This window comes from Spea bombifrons, chromosome 1 (assembly GCF_027358695.1).
Source record: "Spea bombifrons isolate aSpeBom1 chromosome 1, aSpeBom1.2.pri, whole genome shotgun sequence".
In the NCBI taxonomy this organism is placed as follows: Eukaryota; Metazoa; Chordata; class Amphibia; order Anura; family Pelobatidae; genus Spea; species Spea bombifrons.
The window spans coordinates 58,614,407-58,628,971 of record NC_071087.1 but is presented as its reverse complement, the minus strand read 5'-3'; the positions used below and the strand labels follow the sequence as shown (position 1 = coordinate 58,628,971).

The 14,565-nt window shown below is 37.1% G+C and overlaps 1 protein-coding gene across 4 annotated transcripts in view; it reads right to left on the bottom strand.

The window, feature by feature from the left end:
- Nucleotides 1-14,565, bottom strand: part of PTPN13 (protein tyrosine phosphatase non-receptor type 13) — a 77,309-nt gene that overhangs the window by 44,635 nt on the left and 18,109 nt on the right. For all 4 annotated transcript variants that reach the window (XM_053461723.1, XM_053461721.1, XM_053461724.1 and 1 more), the window contains 6 exons: nucleotides 13,481-13,546; nucleotides 12,747-12,932; nucleotides 12,242-12,326; nucleotides 8,967-9,527; nucleotides 4,866-4,961; nucleotides 3,955-4,042 (listed from right to left, as the gene is read on the bottom strand). In XM_053461723.1, coding sequence (XP_053317698.1) covers nucleotides 3,955-4,042; nucleotides 4,866-4,961; nucleotides 8,967-9,527; nucleotides 12,242-12,326; nucleotides 12,747-12,932; nucleotides 13,481-13,546 — 1,082 coding nt within the window. The remainder of the gene's footprint in view (nucleotides 1-3,954; nucleotides 4,043-4,865; nucleotides 4,962-8,966; nucleotides 9,528-12,241; nucleotides 12,327-12,746; nucleotides 12,933-13,480; nucleotides 13,547-14,565) is intronic.

Sequence of the window (14,565 nt, the reverse complement as noted above, 5' to 3'; positions counted from 1 at the left end):
TAAACCATTCTTAACATGGTGTAAATTTGGTGTTTCAGATCATCAATAGTTTGCATGGAATCTTTTTTCGGCCAGTTATGAAAACGTTCAACGTTTTTAGTTGCTAAAAATCGGTGCTCACTATAGTACACCATACACAGTACACAAACCACTAAAATAGAAACAACACTTCATGGTAAGCTTCAAAGTTGCTTTAAAAGTAGTGAATTTGGTGGGAACTCCAGCTTTTGGCACTTTTAATACTTGGATAGCGAACATTAAAAAAGCTGCTTCACTCTGTCTTTGCAAAATACTTCCCCTGTTCCTTTAAAAATTGACAGACTGACAGAGGAAGCGTCAACATCACAGCTTACAAAAACTAAAGATTTTCATTAAAACTACCTACAACATATGTTTTTTTGACACTATAAATCTTTTGTTGATATTTAGGTTAACGCATATCATGATAGCTGCATGGCACATTTTAACCCCTGAAAGACAATGGGCGGTCCCTAAACCCATTGAAAACAATGCATTTGGAGCCCGTAAATGTACGGACTTTGTCATTAAGGGGTTAATTTTCATGCTGTCTGTTTTGCAAATGCATGGGGTGATTCCCCACAAATGTATTCCCCTTTCCACACCCCCAGCTTAGCACCAGGAAATGTGTCTCCATGCATGTGATATACTCCCCTTCTAGTCAACTCCAGAGCTGACTTGGGAAAAGCTGGGCCTTAAAGCAGATTGTGTCCAAAAAAACACTCCAACTACAATAAATGGGAAGGCTTTCTACATATGTAGAGAAGGGCCACATTAGACCCCAAAAAACCTTGCTCAACCAGGAACTCCAAAGCTCATGGAAAAGTCCAAACAATGCGATCAACTCCTTGGTAACATTGCGCAATGTTATTTTAGATTTAAGTGGATAAGCCGCATAACCATGCCCCATTGTAAAGCCAAACTGAAACAAGATAATAAAGTAAAAAAAAAAAGAAGAGGATTTGTCTTGTAAACATAGGACACGGTATAGAAATAGTGTTGGTAGTTTTGTTGAGGTTCAAATGTTATCATGTTTTAATAAAGTAGGATACAAGTGTCTTTCTTACAAAAAATGACAAACGTAATGATCGATAACAGTAGGCACCACGCAGACATTTGTCTTTCTAATCAGTTTAATTGTGTTATATTTATGCTTAGTGGCAACTTTATTTGGTACACCTATACAGTCTAAGCTACCAAGGGTGCAACCTGGTGTGGCCTTCTGCTTCGGTGGCACACTTGCCACAAGGTTGCATGAGTCATGCGGGCAGAGGTTGTCTTTTGCATGCTACACATAGTGATTATTTCATTTTATCATGTGTAGCACCAACAATCAATAGTCAAAGTCACCTGGATCAAGTGTCTTCCTCATTATATATCATAAATATTAAAAAATGTGACTCAGCTTTTCCTCTTTAAGCATTGCAAATATAAAAAGCACATTCTTCGGTATATATTTCTATATCAGCAAATGTCAAAAACTGCTCATTAACAGGTTTTTTATTCTCGTTTGAAATCTATAACAGCTCCAGCTGCAAGGCTCTCACTTCCTGCCAAATTTTACATCGAAGGAGATAAGTAAAGACTTAACCCATATGACAACATGCAAAATAAGAGCCTCAGGGAAAGTTGTGGTTTGGGTTTTATTTGTGGGTGGCGATGACATAAATACTGACATGAACTGGGGTGTGGTATAACAATCGGTATGACATAGCCACTTCTCTGTCATCCCTTTTTTACGTAACTGGGTGTGTGTTTGTAAACTTTTGGTTTAACTATCATATATAAAAATACTAAATATCTAGGATTTCTCCAAGCAGTACTTCAGTCTGCACACAAAATACAAGATACAGAGGCAATTTTAGGTCATCAAAAAAATGCTGGGAGCCCCTGCACGGCCCCCCAAGCTCTTCCTCCATACACAGAAACATACGTGTACACACGCTAACATACTTACACACAATAATACACACATGGACAGTTCAAAATACAAACATACTAACATTTGTATTTGCATACACACAGTGACATACTAACACACAAACAATTTTTCCCCACACACGCATACTAACACGCATTCTAACACGCACCAACATACAGTAACATTCCTACACACACAAAACCAAGCAAGAATTCAGGGCATACCCAGTGAATACCATTCCAAAAAAATTTAAGGCATAAATATTGGGGATCCGTCACATTAACGGGTGCTGTCTCAGTAAGGGTTGGAAGCACAATAATTCATCAAATATTAATCTATAGCTGTGTGGCAGAAAAAGACACCGATGTTCTTCAACTGCAACCCTTGACAGAGTGTGCCGAACGCAAAAAGGATTTACACCTGGTATAACTCTGCTGAAAATCAATGTTTGTTTTGGTTGGGGTCAGGCAATTAAAGCCAAGGAATAAGAAAAGAAAAAAAAACAGATGGGCGATGGTCCAAGTAACTTAAGTGATTAATCTGCTTTATAGGAAATATGTTCATGCTTTTACAGGTGCCAACTAGCATACCACAGAATTGAAATATGATTTCGGGGTTAGTCTAACACAAACATCATAGGTTTATAATCTGCACACAAAAATGCATAAAATTAGTGTCAATATATTTTTCCAATATGTATTGTTAGATCTTGTGCACAGTCAGGGGATCTGGGTAAATTAGCTTCAAAGCTTCCCCAAATATGTAATTTCATGCCAATTTATATTCATATAGACCCAGATCCAGTTCTAAAATATATTTAAAAGGAACCTGTCACAAGAGCAGTTCTTTGTGGCCAAACAAAAAAGTCCCAGCAGCATCTCTGGGCTCTGCTGAGAGTGTATCCCATTTCCACGACGCGGTCTGAGCAACAATGACATGGAAGGTTTGGAGGAGAGGGGAAAGTAAATTAAGGGCCTGCAAATACCTGTGTATGTGCACTTGACACGCATGTGCACATATTCAGTGATATTCCAATGTCTAATGTTATGGCACAGAAGAACGTATGATCAGTGGCACTACCTGCAACTTTGTCACTGTAAGAATCATGGAAGCACTGCTTGCTGGAGCTGTGGATCCAATGGCCAGTAAAGTAAAAGAAGTAGAATTGCAAGCACAAATCTCTCAGAAAAATACGGGACACAACTGTTCCTTTAGTAAAACTTAATGTTACAAATTGTGGAATTTCCATTCTATTCCTGCAAAGCAATTGTGATTCTGAATTTTCAGTACTCATCATCAAGATTTACCAGCTAGAATAAAAAAACACTAGTAAGGAGGGAAGTGTATGTATTTATGGAAGGCAATTACAGTAACGGAGGTTTCCTGGCCTGATTCTTATATTTCTACAAACAATTATTAGCTTGATCGTCAGTTGTACTGGGTAAAAAAGAAACTTCTCATTTCACTTATTATACTTGTTAACTTTTCAGGGTCTGTCCCCAAATTAATTTGATGGCAAATAAGAACCATTCGGCCCTTCCAGTCTGTCTGTTTTTTTCTGCTATAAGAACCTCAAATGTTATTCAGTCTTGCCTATTCCCAGAATATCAAATCACATACATGTTTCACTTAAACTTTAGCACGTTTGCTCTACTTTAGTTTTTACGCGAGCCAGGTCAGCAGGGCTAGCCGTGGGCCACAATATGCAGGAAAGAGTTGCAGGACCAACTTTGGAGTGGGCAGAAGTAAAACAGTTTTCCCACCTGGAAATCTGTTGTGTTTTCTGGAGCCTCAAGAAACAGATATGATAATAATGAGATGAGAATGTCTGTCTGTACATACTGTAATAAAGTTGCCAAAAACAACTTCATTCAGATGTCACGCCCGAGTTAATTTACATAAACACCAGAAGTAGTAGGTCTCGCAGAACAACACTGCCCAATCTTAGCAGTCTAGTCAGCTCTGTCCTTTGTTTTTTCCAGACACTCTGCTGTGTAGTTGTTAATGCTGATTACCTCAATCCAGATAACTGTAAGCGATTTCCTACTTCTTCTGCATTGACTCCTGCTGTGTCATATCTCCTCACTCCTTCGCTTTTTCTCCCTGTAAATGAATATCAATATTATTTAAGCTTTATGCATGATTTGTGAAATAATGAGGGTGCTATTCAAAAACCTGATCACCAGTTCATCTCTGACCTAAAAGCAAATTGACTTCAAATGATTCCTTTTTTGTTTCATGCATTCACTTTTAAAAACGGTAATTAGCATTTTCTGCATAAACGTTAACTCTATTCAACTGGAATGATTACCTAATCAAAACATGTCAGTCTTCAAAATGTTAGCTTTAGATGTATATTTAAAAATGCACAGAATATATAAAATATTACACACTAAATAATGCTCAATCTGTAATCACTACTCTGTTCACCTTACATCCACAATATTTCAGAGCGGATGTAGACTTTTTTTTTTTTTTTTTTTTTTTTTATCTTGCTATATGAACACTGCGCCGAAATGAAATATTTCACTTAATTACATTAACTATACATTATGAAGGTCCGACACCTTTTCAAATGAGAAACTATACAGCACTGAACATCCACAATTCAACAGACTGCTCTCCTGGCCCTTATTGCTTTACAGAATCTACCCTAATGCCTCACACTTTCTTGTAGTGTCTTTCACTTTTTTGTGCATCCTTTCTCCATTTTTCCTTTCATTTACCACTTAAAATGGGAATGAGTGAGGGCCAGGTGTGTTTCCAGTCAAATTTGCCCTGTTTGGTTGAAAAATTCCTACATGGTGGCTTTAACCCATCCAGCCATCAAGCTGCTGGTACAAGTTCACCATTACAACAATAAAATCTTACAGATACAAAATATAAGTTGAGGGCTGCAAAGTCAACATTTGACAGATTTGCTTACCTTGTCTAAATTCTGGGTCTGAGGACACAATAGACATGCTTTCACTGGATGTGCTATAAGCATCGCTGTGTGAGGACTTGGGTAATCTGTGGGGTTCTGAAAAGGAAGGATACACTGTATAAACATGTATTTCCATGTAATCAAAAGCAGAGAGTGTAATGCACAAGATATTTCTGAAAGAGTTTTTCTTGAACCGATCATTTATTTAAGTTAATTACTGCTGTTATGTCAGGTTTGACACAATAATCTACTGTGTGTAGCACTTGTCCTGCCTGTAACTATAGGCAATAGATCAGTTCAATTGCACATATCGTAGGAATTTTACATCTCACGAGGGGCTTAATGGCAGCTCCAGCAACTCATGGACCACCTATTTTGCCTTTTTTCAAGCATACCCTACCTATTTCAGCTTATGTCTTGCCAATTGTAGGCAGTGGGTGAGGAAACATTACCTGAAAGCTAAATCCAGCCTTGAATACGTGGATGGTAATAAATCCTCATAGCCTCATATTAGGTCCTAATATTTAGCACTGTATCCCTAATACAGCAAATCATACGATAGCAGCCAAATACCCCTTATGATGAACGTTATACTATGTACCCAGCAGGAACCAATAACGTCCATAAGGTTTGTCATGAACACTTTGTCTATCCCTTCTCATAACAGACTGGCTTTCATCTAAGGGGCATGCCAGTGAACGGTGTGCACCAAAGCACAAGCCCAAATCCCACATCAGACCACTGAACAAACTTGCTACTGGAATTCTTTATATTCATTATTAAACATTGTTTTCTGAGAAAATGCTTGGCAAGTAACCATTTTACATCAGGGAAAGACATCCATTCAAGTACCTCAACTATTATACTGACAATTATGAAGTATAGTATTTTTGTGTTCCATCAACTCAAACCGATGAGACTACATAATAACTGGATAAACTGGATTTACAACTGAGTCTCCAAAAAAATATGAACAAGAACATTCTCTTTGAAATAAAACTCGTTAATATAATGTTTCCCATAATTGTAACACACAACTTGCCTTACAGAAGTTTTTCAAAACTGCCTCCCTTACACTACAGCTTACAACTTCATACACATTCATTACATCAAATGTATCAAAGGGGGGAAAAAAGCTGTTTTCTTACAAAGTGACCAAAAATTCATGTTTATTTATCATCCTGTGTAGCCTTGAGGAAGGTACACTGGAGAGCAAGACCACCCACATATCTTTGCAAATTTTAGCTGTTATGTTGGCCAATAAACTATATGATGTGTGCTCCATTTGGGAGCCATGGGTCCATCAATTCGAGTCGCGCACAACTTTATTGTTTCCATTAAGCTTTATATTAACCCAGCATGGTCTGGAATGTTTCACATTTTGTCTCAGCATGGATGTGGAGAGTGTATGAAGAATTATGGAATGACTCCCGTGCAATGATGTGATGTATCTGTACTTTTATTCTGATAAAACATTTAAGTTAAAAAAACCATGGACAGTAAAAATAGGTGGATGGAATTAAATTTTTAATTGTCCTCTGATCTGTTTAACTTAAAGGGGTAGTTTGCTGTCCCTAACAGTCCTTCTAAAGAAGAGAACATATTACTTGGGTGGTTGGGTGCTTTAGATTTAATAAGGAATCACAGACGTTAAGTACAGAAGTACTTTTACTAGCGCCTTTTAGTATCTTAGCTATAGGATCTGTAAATCAAATTAATCTTCCCATGTGGCCAACGTATGGAACATGCTACTTTCTACCCACGTTCAACACTAATCAAGGTTACTTTTATGATTTGTAAGGAGCCACCCTGCATTAACTTCACAGCTACTATGACTAAGCTCCATTGTTCAATCATTAACACATCACCAACTGCTGCAAAAGGATTTCAAAGGCATTTTCTAAATGATGTCTTTCCCATTTAGTTTTTTGTTAAGACGTATTACAAAATCAAGGCATGGCTAAACATTCAATTTCCCATAGGCAGAATAAACTTTCATCATTGCAGCCGTACACAAGCTCAGGCAAGCAAACTATCCCATCACATTTAAATGAAGTTGACTAAACTTGTATAACTTAACAGTGTAATCATATCAACTGATATTTGTGTGACAAAATAGTCACATATATATATATACACACACAAATTTCAGCACAGAGGGACTTCATCAAGTAAAAGAGATTTAGTTTTATATGTATAGTATATAAAATGTTCACAGGAGCTGAGCTGGTACAATCCAGGTAGTAGACATCTTTGCATATATGTGATTTACTCCACAGGTGTGGCAACATTAAAATCCAATTATGAAACCACCCTATGTATGAACGTTTAGTCAGTCACACATGACAATTTGTTTGACCTTTACGTTTACTTGGGAAGATAGATGAAATTACTCTATAAAATCCCTGGTGTGAGCTGTCAAAATGAGTGCATGGGAAAAAAAAGTGTTCAAATATGATGCCATTATGTTTCAGATTTAGTCAGCCTTGTAACAAAATAAAACAATTCAATGTATATATCAGGGAAGCATAAAATTGTGACGGGTAGCTGTGAATGAACACATAAAAACACAGATTACAACTAAGAATTCTAGTTACATTTAAATATATCCATTCATAATCCATTCAAAGGAAATTAAGTAGATGTGTGACAGTCCCGACCTGGTACTGAGAGGAAATACGCGTGTCAGGTACAGTTTGTAGATTTCCTCTTGCGGCCCAGTCAATCAGGTAGGGACCTCAACTCCTGTAGGATCTGCTAAGTGCAAAGCATCCAAACTCCCAAACCAAGCTAAAGCAGATCTGTCAGTTTGGCCAAATCCTACATTTACCAGTTCAATGCACAAATACAAACCCATATAACTATGTGTATATAGATTTAAAGGGACAGTTTAATGTCCCTGACACCCCATTAAAGATGAAAGCCTTGCCTTATGTATATACCATCTGCGTAGGATCTGCAGGATCTCCATTATCTTATCAATGTCCTATTGTCCTATTAAGATGTTGATTGGTTTAGACAGCCTTTGTAAGGGTGGGTGAGGACTTTAGGGACAGGAAATAGATTGGACAATGCTAACCCTGCCACCCTGAAACACGGATCTCAGCTTCTATTACAATCTCGTTTACGATTATACTTATTGTCAGACAAAATTCCAAAAGGTAGTTAGCAAGTAATGCTAAAGGCTTGATGGCGACAATACCGCTTTAAGTTTGAGAACCATGTTTATGAAAGTACTAAATAATCAGGTAAGCCTCTTCAAAGGGCAAGTCTTTGTAAAAACATTCTACATTTTAAATGCCTTCTGGGTTATATGTGTAAATAGTTGGTTTATCAGAGTGGAATTACTACTCGCTATGATTTTGGTCTGCATTTTAAAAGGTTTCCCACAAAACATAAGAACCAGAAAAATAAACAAGTCATGCAAAGCACAGTGAACCATGCAACTGATAAAAATAGCTCAACTAAATCATTTACTAAACCATTAACCTAATCATTAATGGTGCATGATGGAGGCAATGAATTCCAGCTTGCTCTTCTCTATGAAACACAAGCACCTGTAATAGGATATTTATCGGCAGACATACTTTAGACCAACAATAATTTAAACAAAGCTGTGTATTATTTTTCTTGGCAATCACTTATTCTAGAAGTAACCGTAAACCCTTTATGTGAAAGTTAATAACACACCGCTTTTGCATGTTTCTGTATTTCAAGGTTACTAAATGTCAGCTTGCTATGTTTTTTCCTTGGAATTGTGTGAAACACTCTAAAAGGCTGCTTAGTTCGGCACGTTTAGGCTTGATACCATTAGCATGGACAGATACCGGCATGGTTCATTTCGGGTAAACAGAAAGTGGGTTCATGTCAAAGGTACAGTGAATGGGCAGTACTGAGAGAAACATCGCACATTTCACTGAATAAAAGGGGTGAATCTCAATAAAATAAGAGCTATTTCTGCAAGTTATGCAAAATCACTGTTTAAACAAAGAACATTTCCTATTTGGTTTTTTTAAAACTAGCGTATCTAGTGAAAATATGACCGGTTTGTTTTCAAATGCAATAACTTATCCGAAACAGAAAAGTAAAAAAAAAACCTACCTTCTATGCTCATTGCTTCCCTCAGTACTTGCAGTTTCTTTTGTTTTTCTCGAATCCTGTCCAAGGCACTTGAAATGGCAATGGAAGTTGGCACTTCTGGACCATGTCGAGCCTGATAACTCAAAGTATCACTGGATGGGCTCCTATAATTGTGCAGCTGGTCCACCATTACAGGCAAGGTTGTAGTCCTTACATTCATAGAAACTGCATTGCAATTTGACTTGTAATGATCAGCGGTACAAATGTCTCTCTCTGTTGCTTGGTCTGTAGTAACGGAGGACAAATCAAATGATGATGCCCAATTCTTTTTCCTTTGGTCATTACTACTGTTCTGTGCTGCTACCTCATTGTGTTTGATTTGGGGATAATGGTAACCAGGGTTAAAAGTATCTTCGTACCCAGAATTGTAATCGGATGATGTATAATGTAATGAGTCCTCCTCAAATTGTTGATCATTAAATGCAAGAAACCCCATGGATTTGCTGAGTCCTTTATTCAGGAAAGGCTGGTGCATGGTCCGATTAGACTCAACATCAAGTCCATCCAGAGCTAGGCTTCGTCCTGTAATGAAATCTGTATTAATCTTAATCCTAATTAAAAAAAATTGCAAACATAACTCCCTATAGATAAATCTTTATCACTGTAATGTCCTATACAAACAGAAAAATGCCCACCTGGAAAGTACTAGGGTGTTCTTTGGAAGTCAGGAGCCCATTTAGGTTACAATTTTATAGCAAGTTGATGGATAAGGATTTTTATGGCGCTTCATTAGGGAAAGGGTCTCGGATAAGTTGAACAGCCTCCCACCAGTTTAAACATGCATACTAGTTAGAAAAGCATCTAAAATCCACATATAGATGATATGGTCTGCTTTTTTTTTTTTTTTTTTTTTTTTTTTTTTTTTAGGTAGAATGAAAACTGATCAGTACTTTAGGTAACCCAACTGACAATCAAACGTATTGATCAATATGGCTGCCCAAAGATTAATCATGATAATTAAATGATAGTGTAAATACTGTACTATAGAAAAATATAAGCTACAAAGCAATACAATGTAATGTGTAGTTGGACCATAAATAAGGCTAGAAAATGAATATCCTCTCAGCAAAGTCTGCTTTCTAAATTATCCCACAATATGTGATCTAAAATGCATAACAGTTCTTTCATGCCGTCATATCTGGCAACCCGGCATAACATTAAATCCCTCTACAAAATACTATGCTGTTGAGTTTTCCGGTTGGCCATGTGCATGCTTGTGGGCCTCACAAGAGCAAACAGATGTGCATGTGAAGGCCAAGAAGGCAAATGTTAAGCATCTGTAAGAATTATCAGAATATTATTTCGCCTATAAAAGGAGAATCCTAAATTCAATTCCACTCATAGTTTGTATATTTTTAGTTATTGGGCAATAAAAGATTTACAATATAATAAAATAGAGATACAATAAACGCAGTCACGTAAGTCTCGTAAGCCTAAAGCTTTGGATTTTAGAAACATATATGACCTTCATTATGGTTCTGTCCAGAAGTCCATTATCGAAATTCTAGATGTCCAACCACTGGGCAGAATTAGACATAAAAATAATTTAAACATTCACCCTTTAGTAGAAGGAAGGGAATGCCTCCAACAAACACCACCCTGAGAATGAAGTCTTCCATCACATACATTGTCAAGAATAGGTTTGATCATCATATAACGGTGTTCTGTCACCTGCACTGAAACTGGTTTTGATGATTTTTTATTTTTATTTGTATGCAAGGTACCAGCTGTAAAATCTATAATATATACAGGCTTTTATATACACAGGCTCCTACGTGTGATGAAACTGATTTCATCCAGCCTGCCATTAAAGACTTAATGGATTTGGATGCATAGTCTTTCAAATATTTTCTTTTTTTGGAGTTTTATTTTTCCCCCAATGATGACAGCCAGGCTATGATGACCTCTTCTCAAAACACAATGACTTTTCGCATATAATTCCACACATTAGAATCTTTGTTAACAATGTGGTTCATATTACAATCCGAAGAACTTTGCTCCTCATATCATGAATTTATAGGAAACTCAGAAGTCCACATTTTTTTTTATACACTATTGGGTAACAAAGGCTTTACTGAGGCTTCAGGCTCACAAGGAGGAGTGCTGAATCATTTCCTGACACTCAAACTCTTTATCAGAAATATAGCAGGCAAAAGAATTACTCAGCTGCTTTTAACATACAGACAAACAGTAGGTGACACAAACTGACATTTGAACTTAAATCGGAAATATATAGAGTTGTGTGTTCAAAGGTTCAATGCCATACTGACCAAAAACGCTACTACCTCTGACCTCTGTGGACTGTATATTCTATTGATACTGTAAAATGATTATTTTTAAATAATGATTGTTAGCACAAAGGGGTTTATGTATAAAATGTTATTCTTGTGTAAAGTATAAAAAATTAGTGACAATTTATACATAATACCTAAAGAATCAAAGAACTCAATAGTTATATGGCCATGGGTAATTGGAAAATAGGCATTTTTAGGATAAAATAGGATTTTATACATTGGTTTAGGCCTTTCGATGTCTCTCAATAATTTAATTAAAAGACCAATATTAATATTTTCCATCTTTCACTTTTATGTCGTATTCCAATTTTTTTTATATATAAACAATAATCAGTGTGTACCATGTGACACAATATGATGTTATAAATGTATGTATGTATGTATGTATATGTATATAGCAAAGGAAAAAAAACAGCTATGACCCCCCTAAGTAAAAGGTAAAAAGAAAAAACATTTTTTTACAAAACACACAAGCACTGCAAATAGTTCAGCTAAGATAATAAAAACAAAACAAAAAAAACTCCATGCTGAGTATGCCAAATAAATACACAGTTGCAATGCAAGAACCCAAGAGCACGCACCACAGAAGTTATTCACCCTGACTAATCTGCCGAAGGGTTGAGTCCTAGGATAGGAAGCCAGGGACTTGATGATTCCAATAGTGTGGAGGCAAATGATAGGAACGGAGTAGTAGTAACAAAATAGCCAAAGTTGGTACACAGAGCATGTAGTCAGGAAAGCCAGATACGGTAAACAGAGCTGGTCAGCAAGGTACAAAAACGCTAGGCATAGAGTAGTCAAATAGGTCAGGGGTCATACACAGCTTCATGATACAGATTTGCCAGGAAACAAGAGCAGGAATGCAAAAACTTGAAGATAATCAAAGGACCACACTAGTCCACACTAGAATCTCCAGAGACCTGTTGCCATTGCAGTTCCTACCTGTGGGAAGACCTTTGCCCCTCAGTCTGTCACGAATGGCCTGACTGCGATCAGGTTCCTTTGCTTTGCCACCCAGCTGATCAATCTGTAAAAAAATAAAATACCTTAGCTAAGATGTAGATCGCTACCAACATAGATAGGTAAGGTCCATTTTTATTCATACTGGACCCTGAATAAACATTTTTCCAAGGGCTCTCTACACAGAACAGACCTATACAGTGGGAAACGTTTCTCATTTACAACTCCATAAACTGTTAATGACACACAGAAACACATAATTTGATGCCAGATAAGAACCATTTGACCCATCTAGTGACAGAACCATCTCTCTATTTCTGAGACTAATGCCTCTAGCTATACAATCAAGCACCCTGCTTGCTTTTTTTGTGTCATGTTTCCTGCTTACCTTTAAGTCAATAAAAATAACTATTCCTCTCTTTTATGCATTTTTTTACATTTATCAACATTAAATGATTACATTTACAATTAAACAAAAAAACCTTACCCCAGAGAGACTGCCAAGAACCAGTTTCACCAGCTGCTTAATGTAGTAGAACGAGGGTAGGCAGTTGCTGTTTCTGACATGGGCACTACAACCATCCAAGACTGTGCGGATGGTCAATCTGGTCAACGGCTGATCCTCACACATGTCAAGTAAAATGCTGTTTAGACGCTCCCCAAGCTTTATAGGCTGAACAAGAAAGAAAAAAAAGTTACTCTACTAGAGTTTTCATCTCCTGAAACAAATGCTTCCCAAATTCTACATGATGGTGTCTACCATAGTCATTAGTCTATCTAAGAAAATGTACCACCAAATTTAGATTAAGATAGGTTAAACATCTCAATATGAACACAGAGAATTTAAAAAAAAATATTTGCTGTGACAATTTCAGGGCACTGCTGGGTCAATAACAAAGCTATATTTCTTATAAAGAAGGTTCGCTGTATGTTACAGTACCTGTGCCTAGCTGGATGCACAAAGCTGTACTTATCGGTGTCCTTACCAATAATTTTTAGAACGTTGGGCACCCAAAACAAGAGATTATTAAAAGCACACAGTCACGGTTTTGTGTCCAGTAGCACTAGTATGCGTGCATACAAAGAGATAAGTAGCATGAAATATGCATTACTGAGGCAAAATATGGCATAATTAAATATTTTTGACTGGGTCTTTGCATTCAATTATAATCAAAGCCTGTCAAAGCTACCACACCAAAAACTAACGAAGGCAATACTAACCTGGGTTTGAGGTACTTCATAATCTGCTCCCCAGTACAACGTCATTCCAAGTGAATAAATGTGAATCTGCAGCCAGAAAAAGTACAGTAAGTTTTGTTTTTCACAAGAAACAGCAAATGTTAGGCTGATTTTATTTGACAGACACCGATAAGTAAAAGTCTCTGGCAGCACCGCTAAAACCTCCCTCATACTGCGAAAAGCTTAATCTTACAAGGGGGTGGGATATGATGTCATATATACGCAGTCTGCAGCCTTATGCTGACACAGTATGAGCCGTGAAACAGAGGTAGGTGTTGATGGAGACAAAGACTTTGTTCAGTTCACTAACTTATCACAGTTTAACAGATAACTCAGGTGTGATAGGCAAGATATGAAAACGAGAAAAGAGTTTAGAAAAGTTTCCAAAACTAGGCAAAGATAGGCAATCAAGACATGTCAGTTATGTCACTTTTTCATTCCTTACCCACCCCAGCAGTTCCTTTGCTTGCATATGCCACTTTATACATAGCTTTACGCATAAACATACATTCATAAAATACTATATACAAGGACAGAAGTAACCATAAATACTATGCTGTTATGTTTTATTTGTATAGTTAAGAACTATGCATTACTATTAAACAGTAAACTTAAAAAAACTAATAAAAAAAATATAGGCAGGTTTTTTTTTTTTCCATGTGTCATTTTATAAAGCATTCCTGGCGGACAATAGTCATAAGCCATTTTGAAAACACCGAACACAGGAGGCTGATGAAGTCATTGAAGAGGTAACACTTCCCAGGACCAGCAACTACACAAACATGTGGACTGTGTTAAATCACAGGATTAACATTCCATGTAGACCAGAGGTTTGCCAGGTTGGCCAGGCTCTAACAATGAGATACGCTTGCTGTCAGGCTATGCCTGGCTGCAGCACATAACTATAATAATAAGCTGCTTTTTTACGAAGAGAAAATCTTAACGTGTCCATAGAGCGAAATCAGTGAGACCGCACTGCCTTTTAACTCACCGAGACTCCCCTGTAAACTATAAGCCCTCTCTGGACACCATTAATAAGGCACCTGCGTAGTACATTTTTCTCTTGT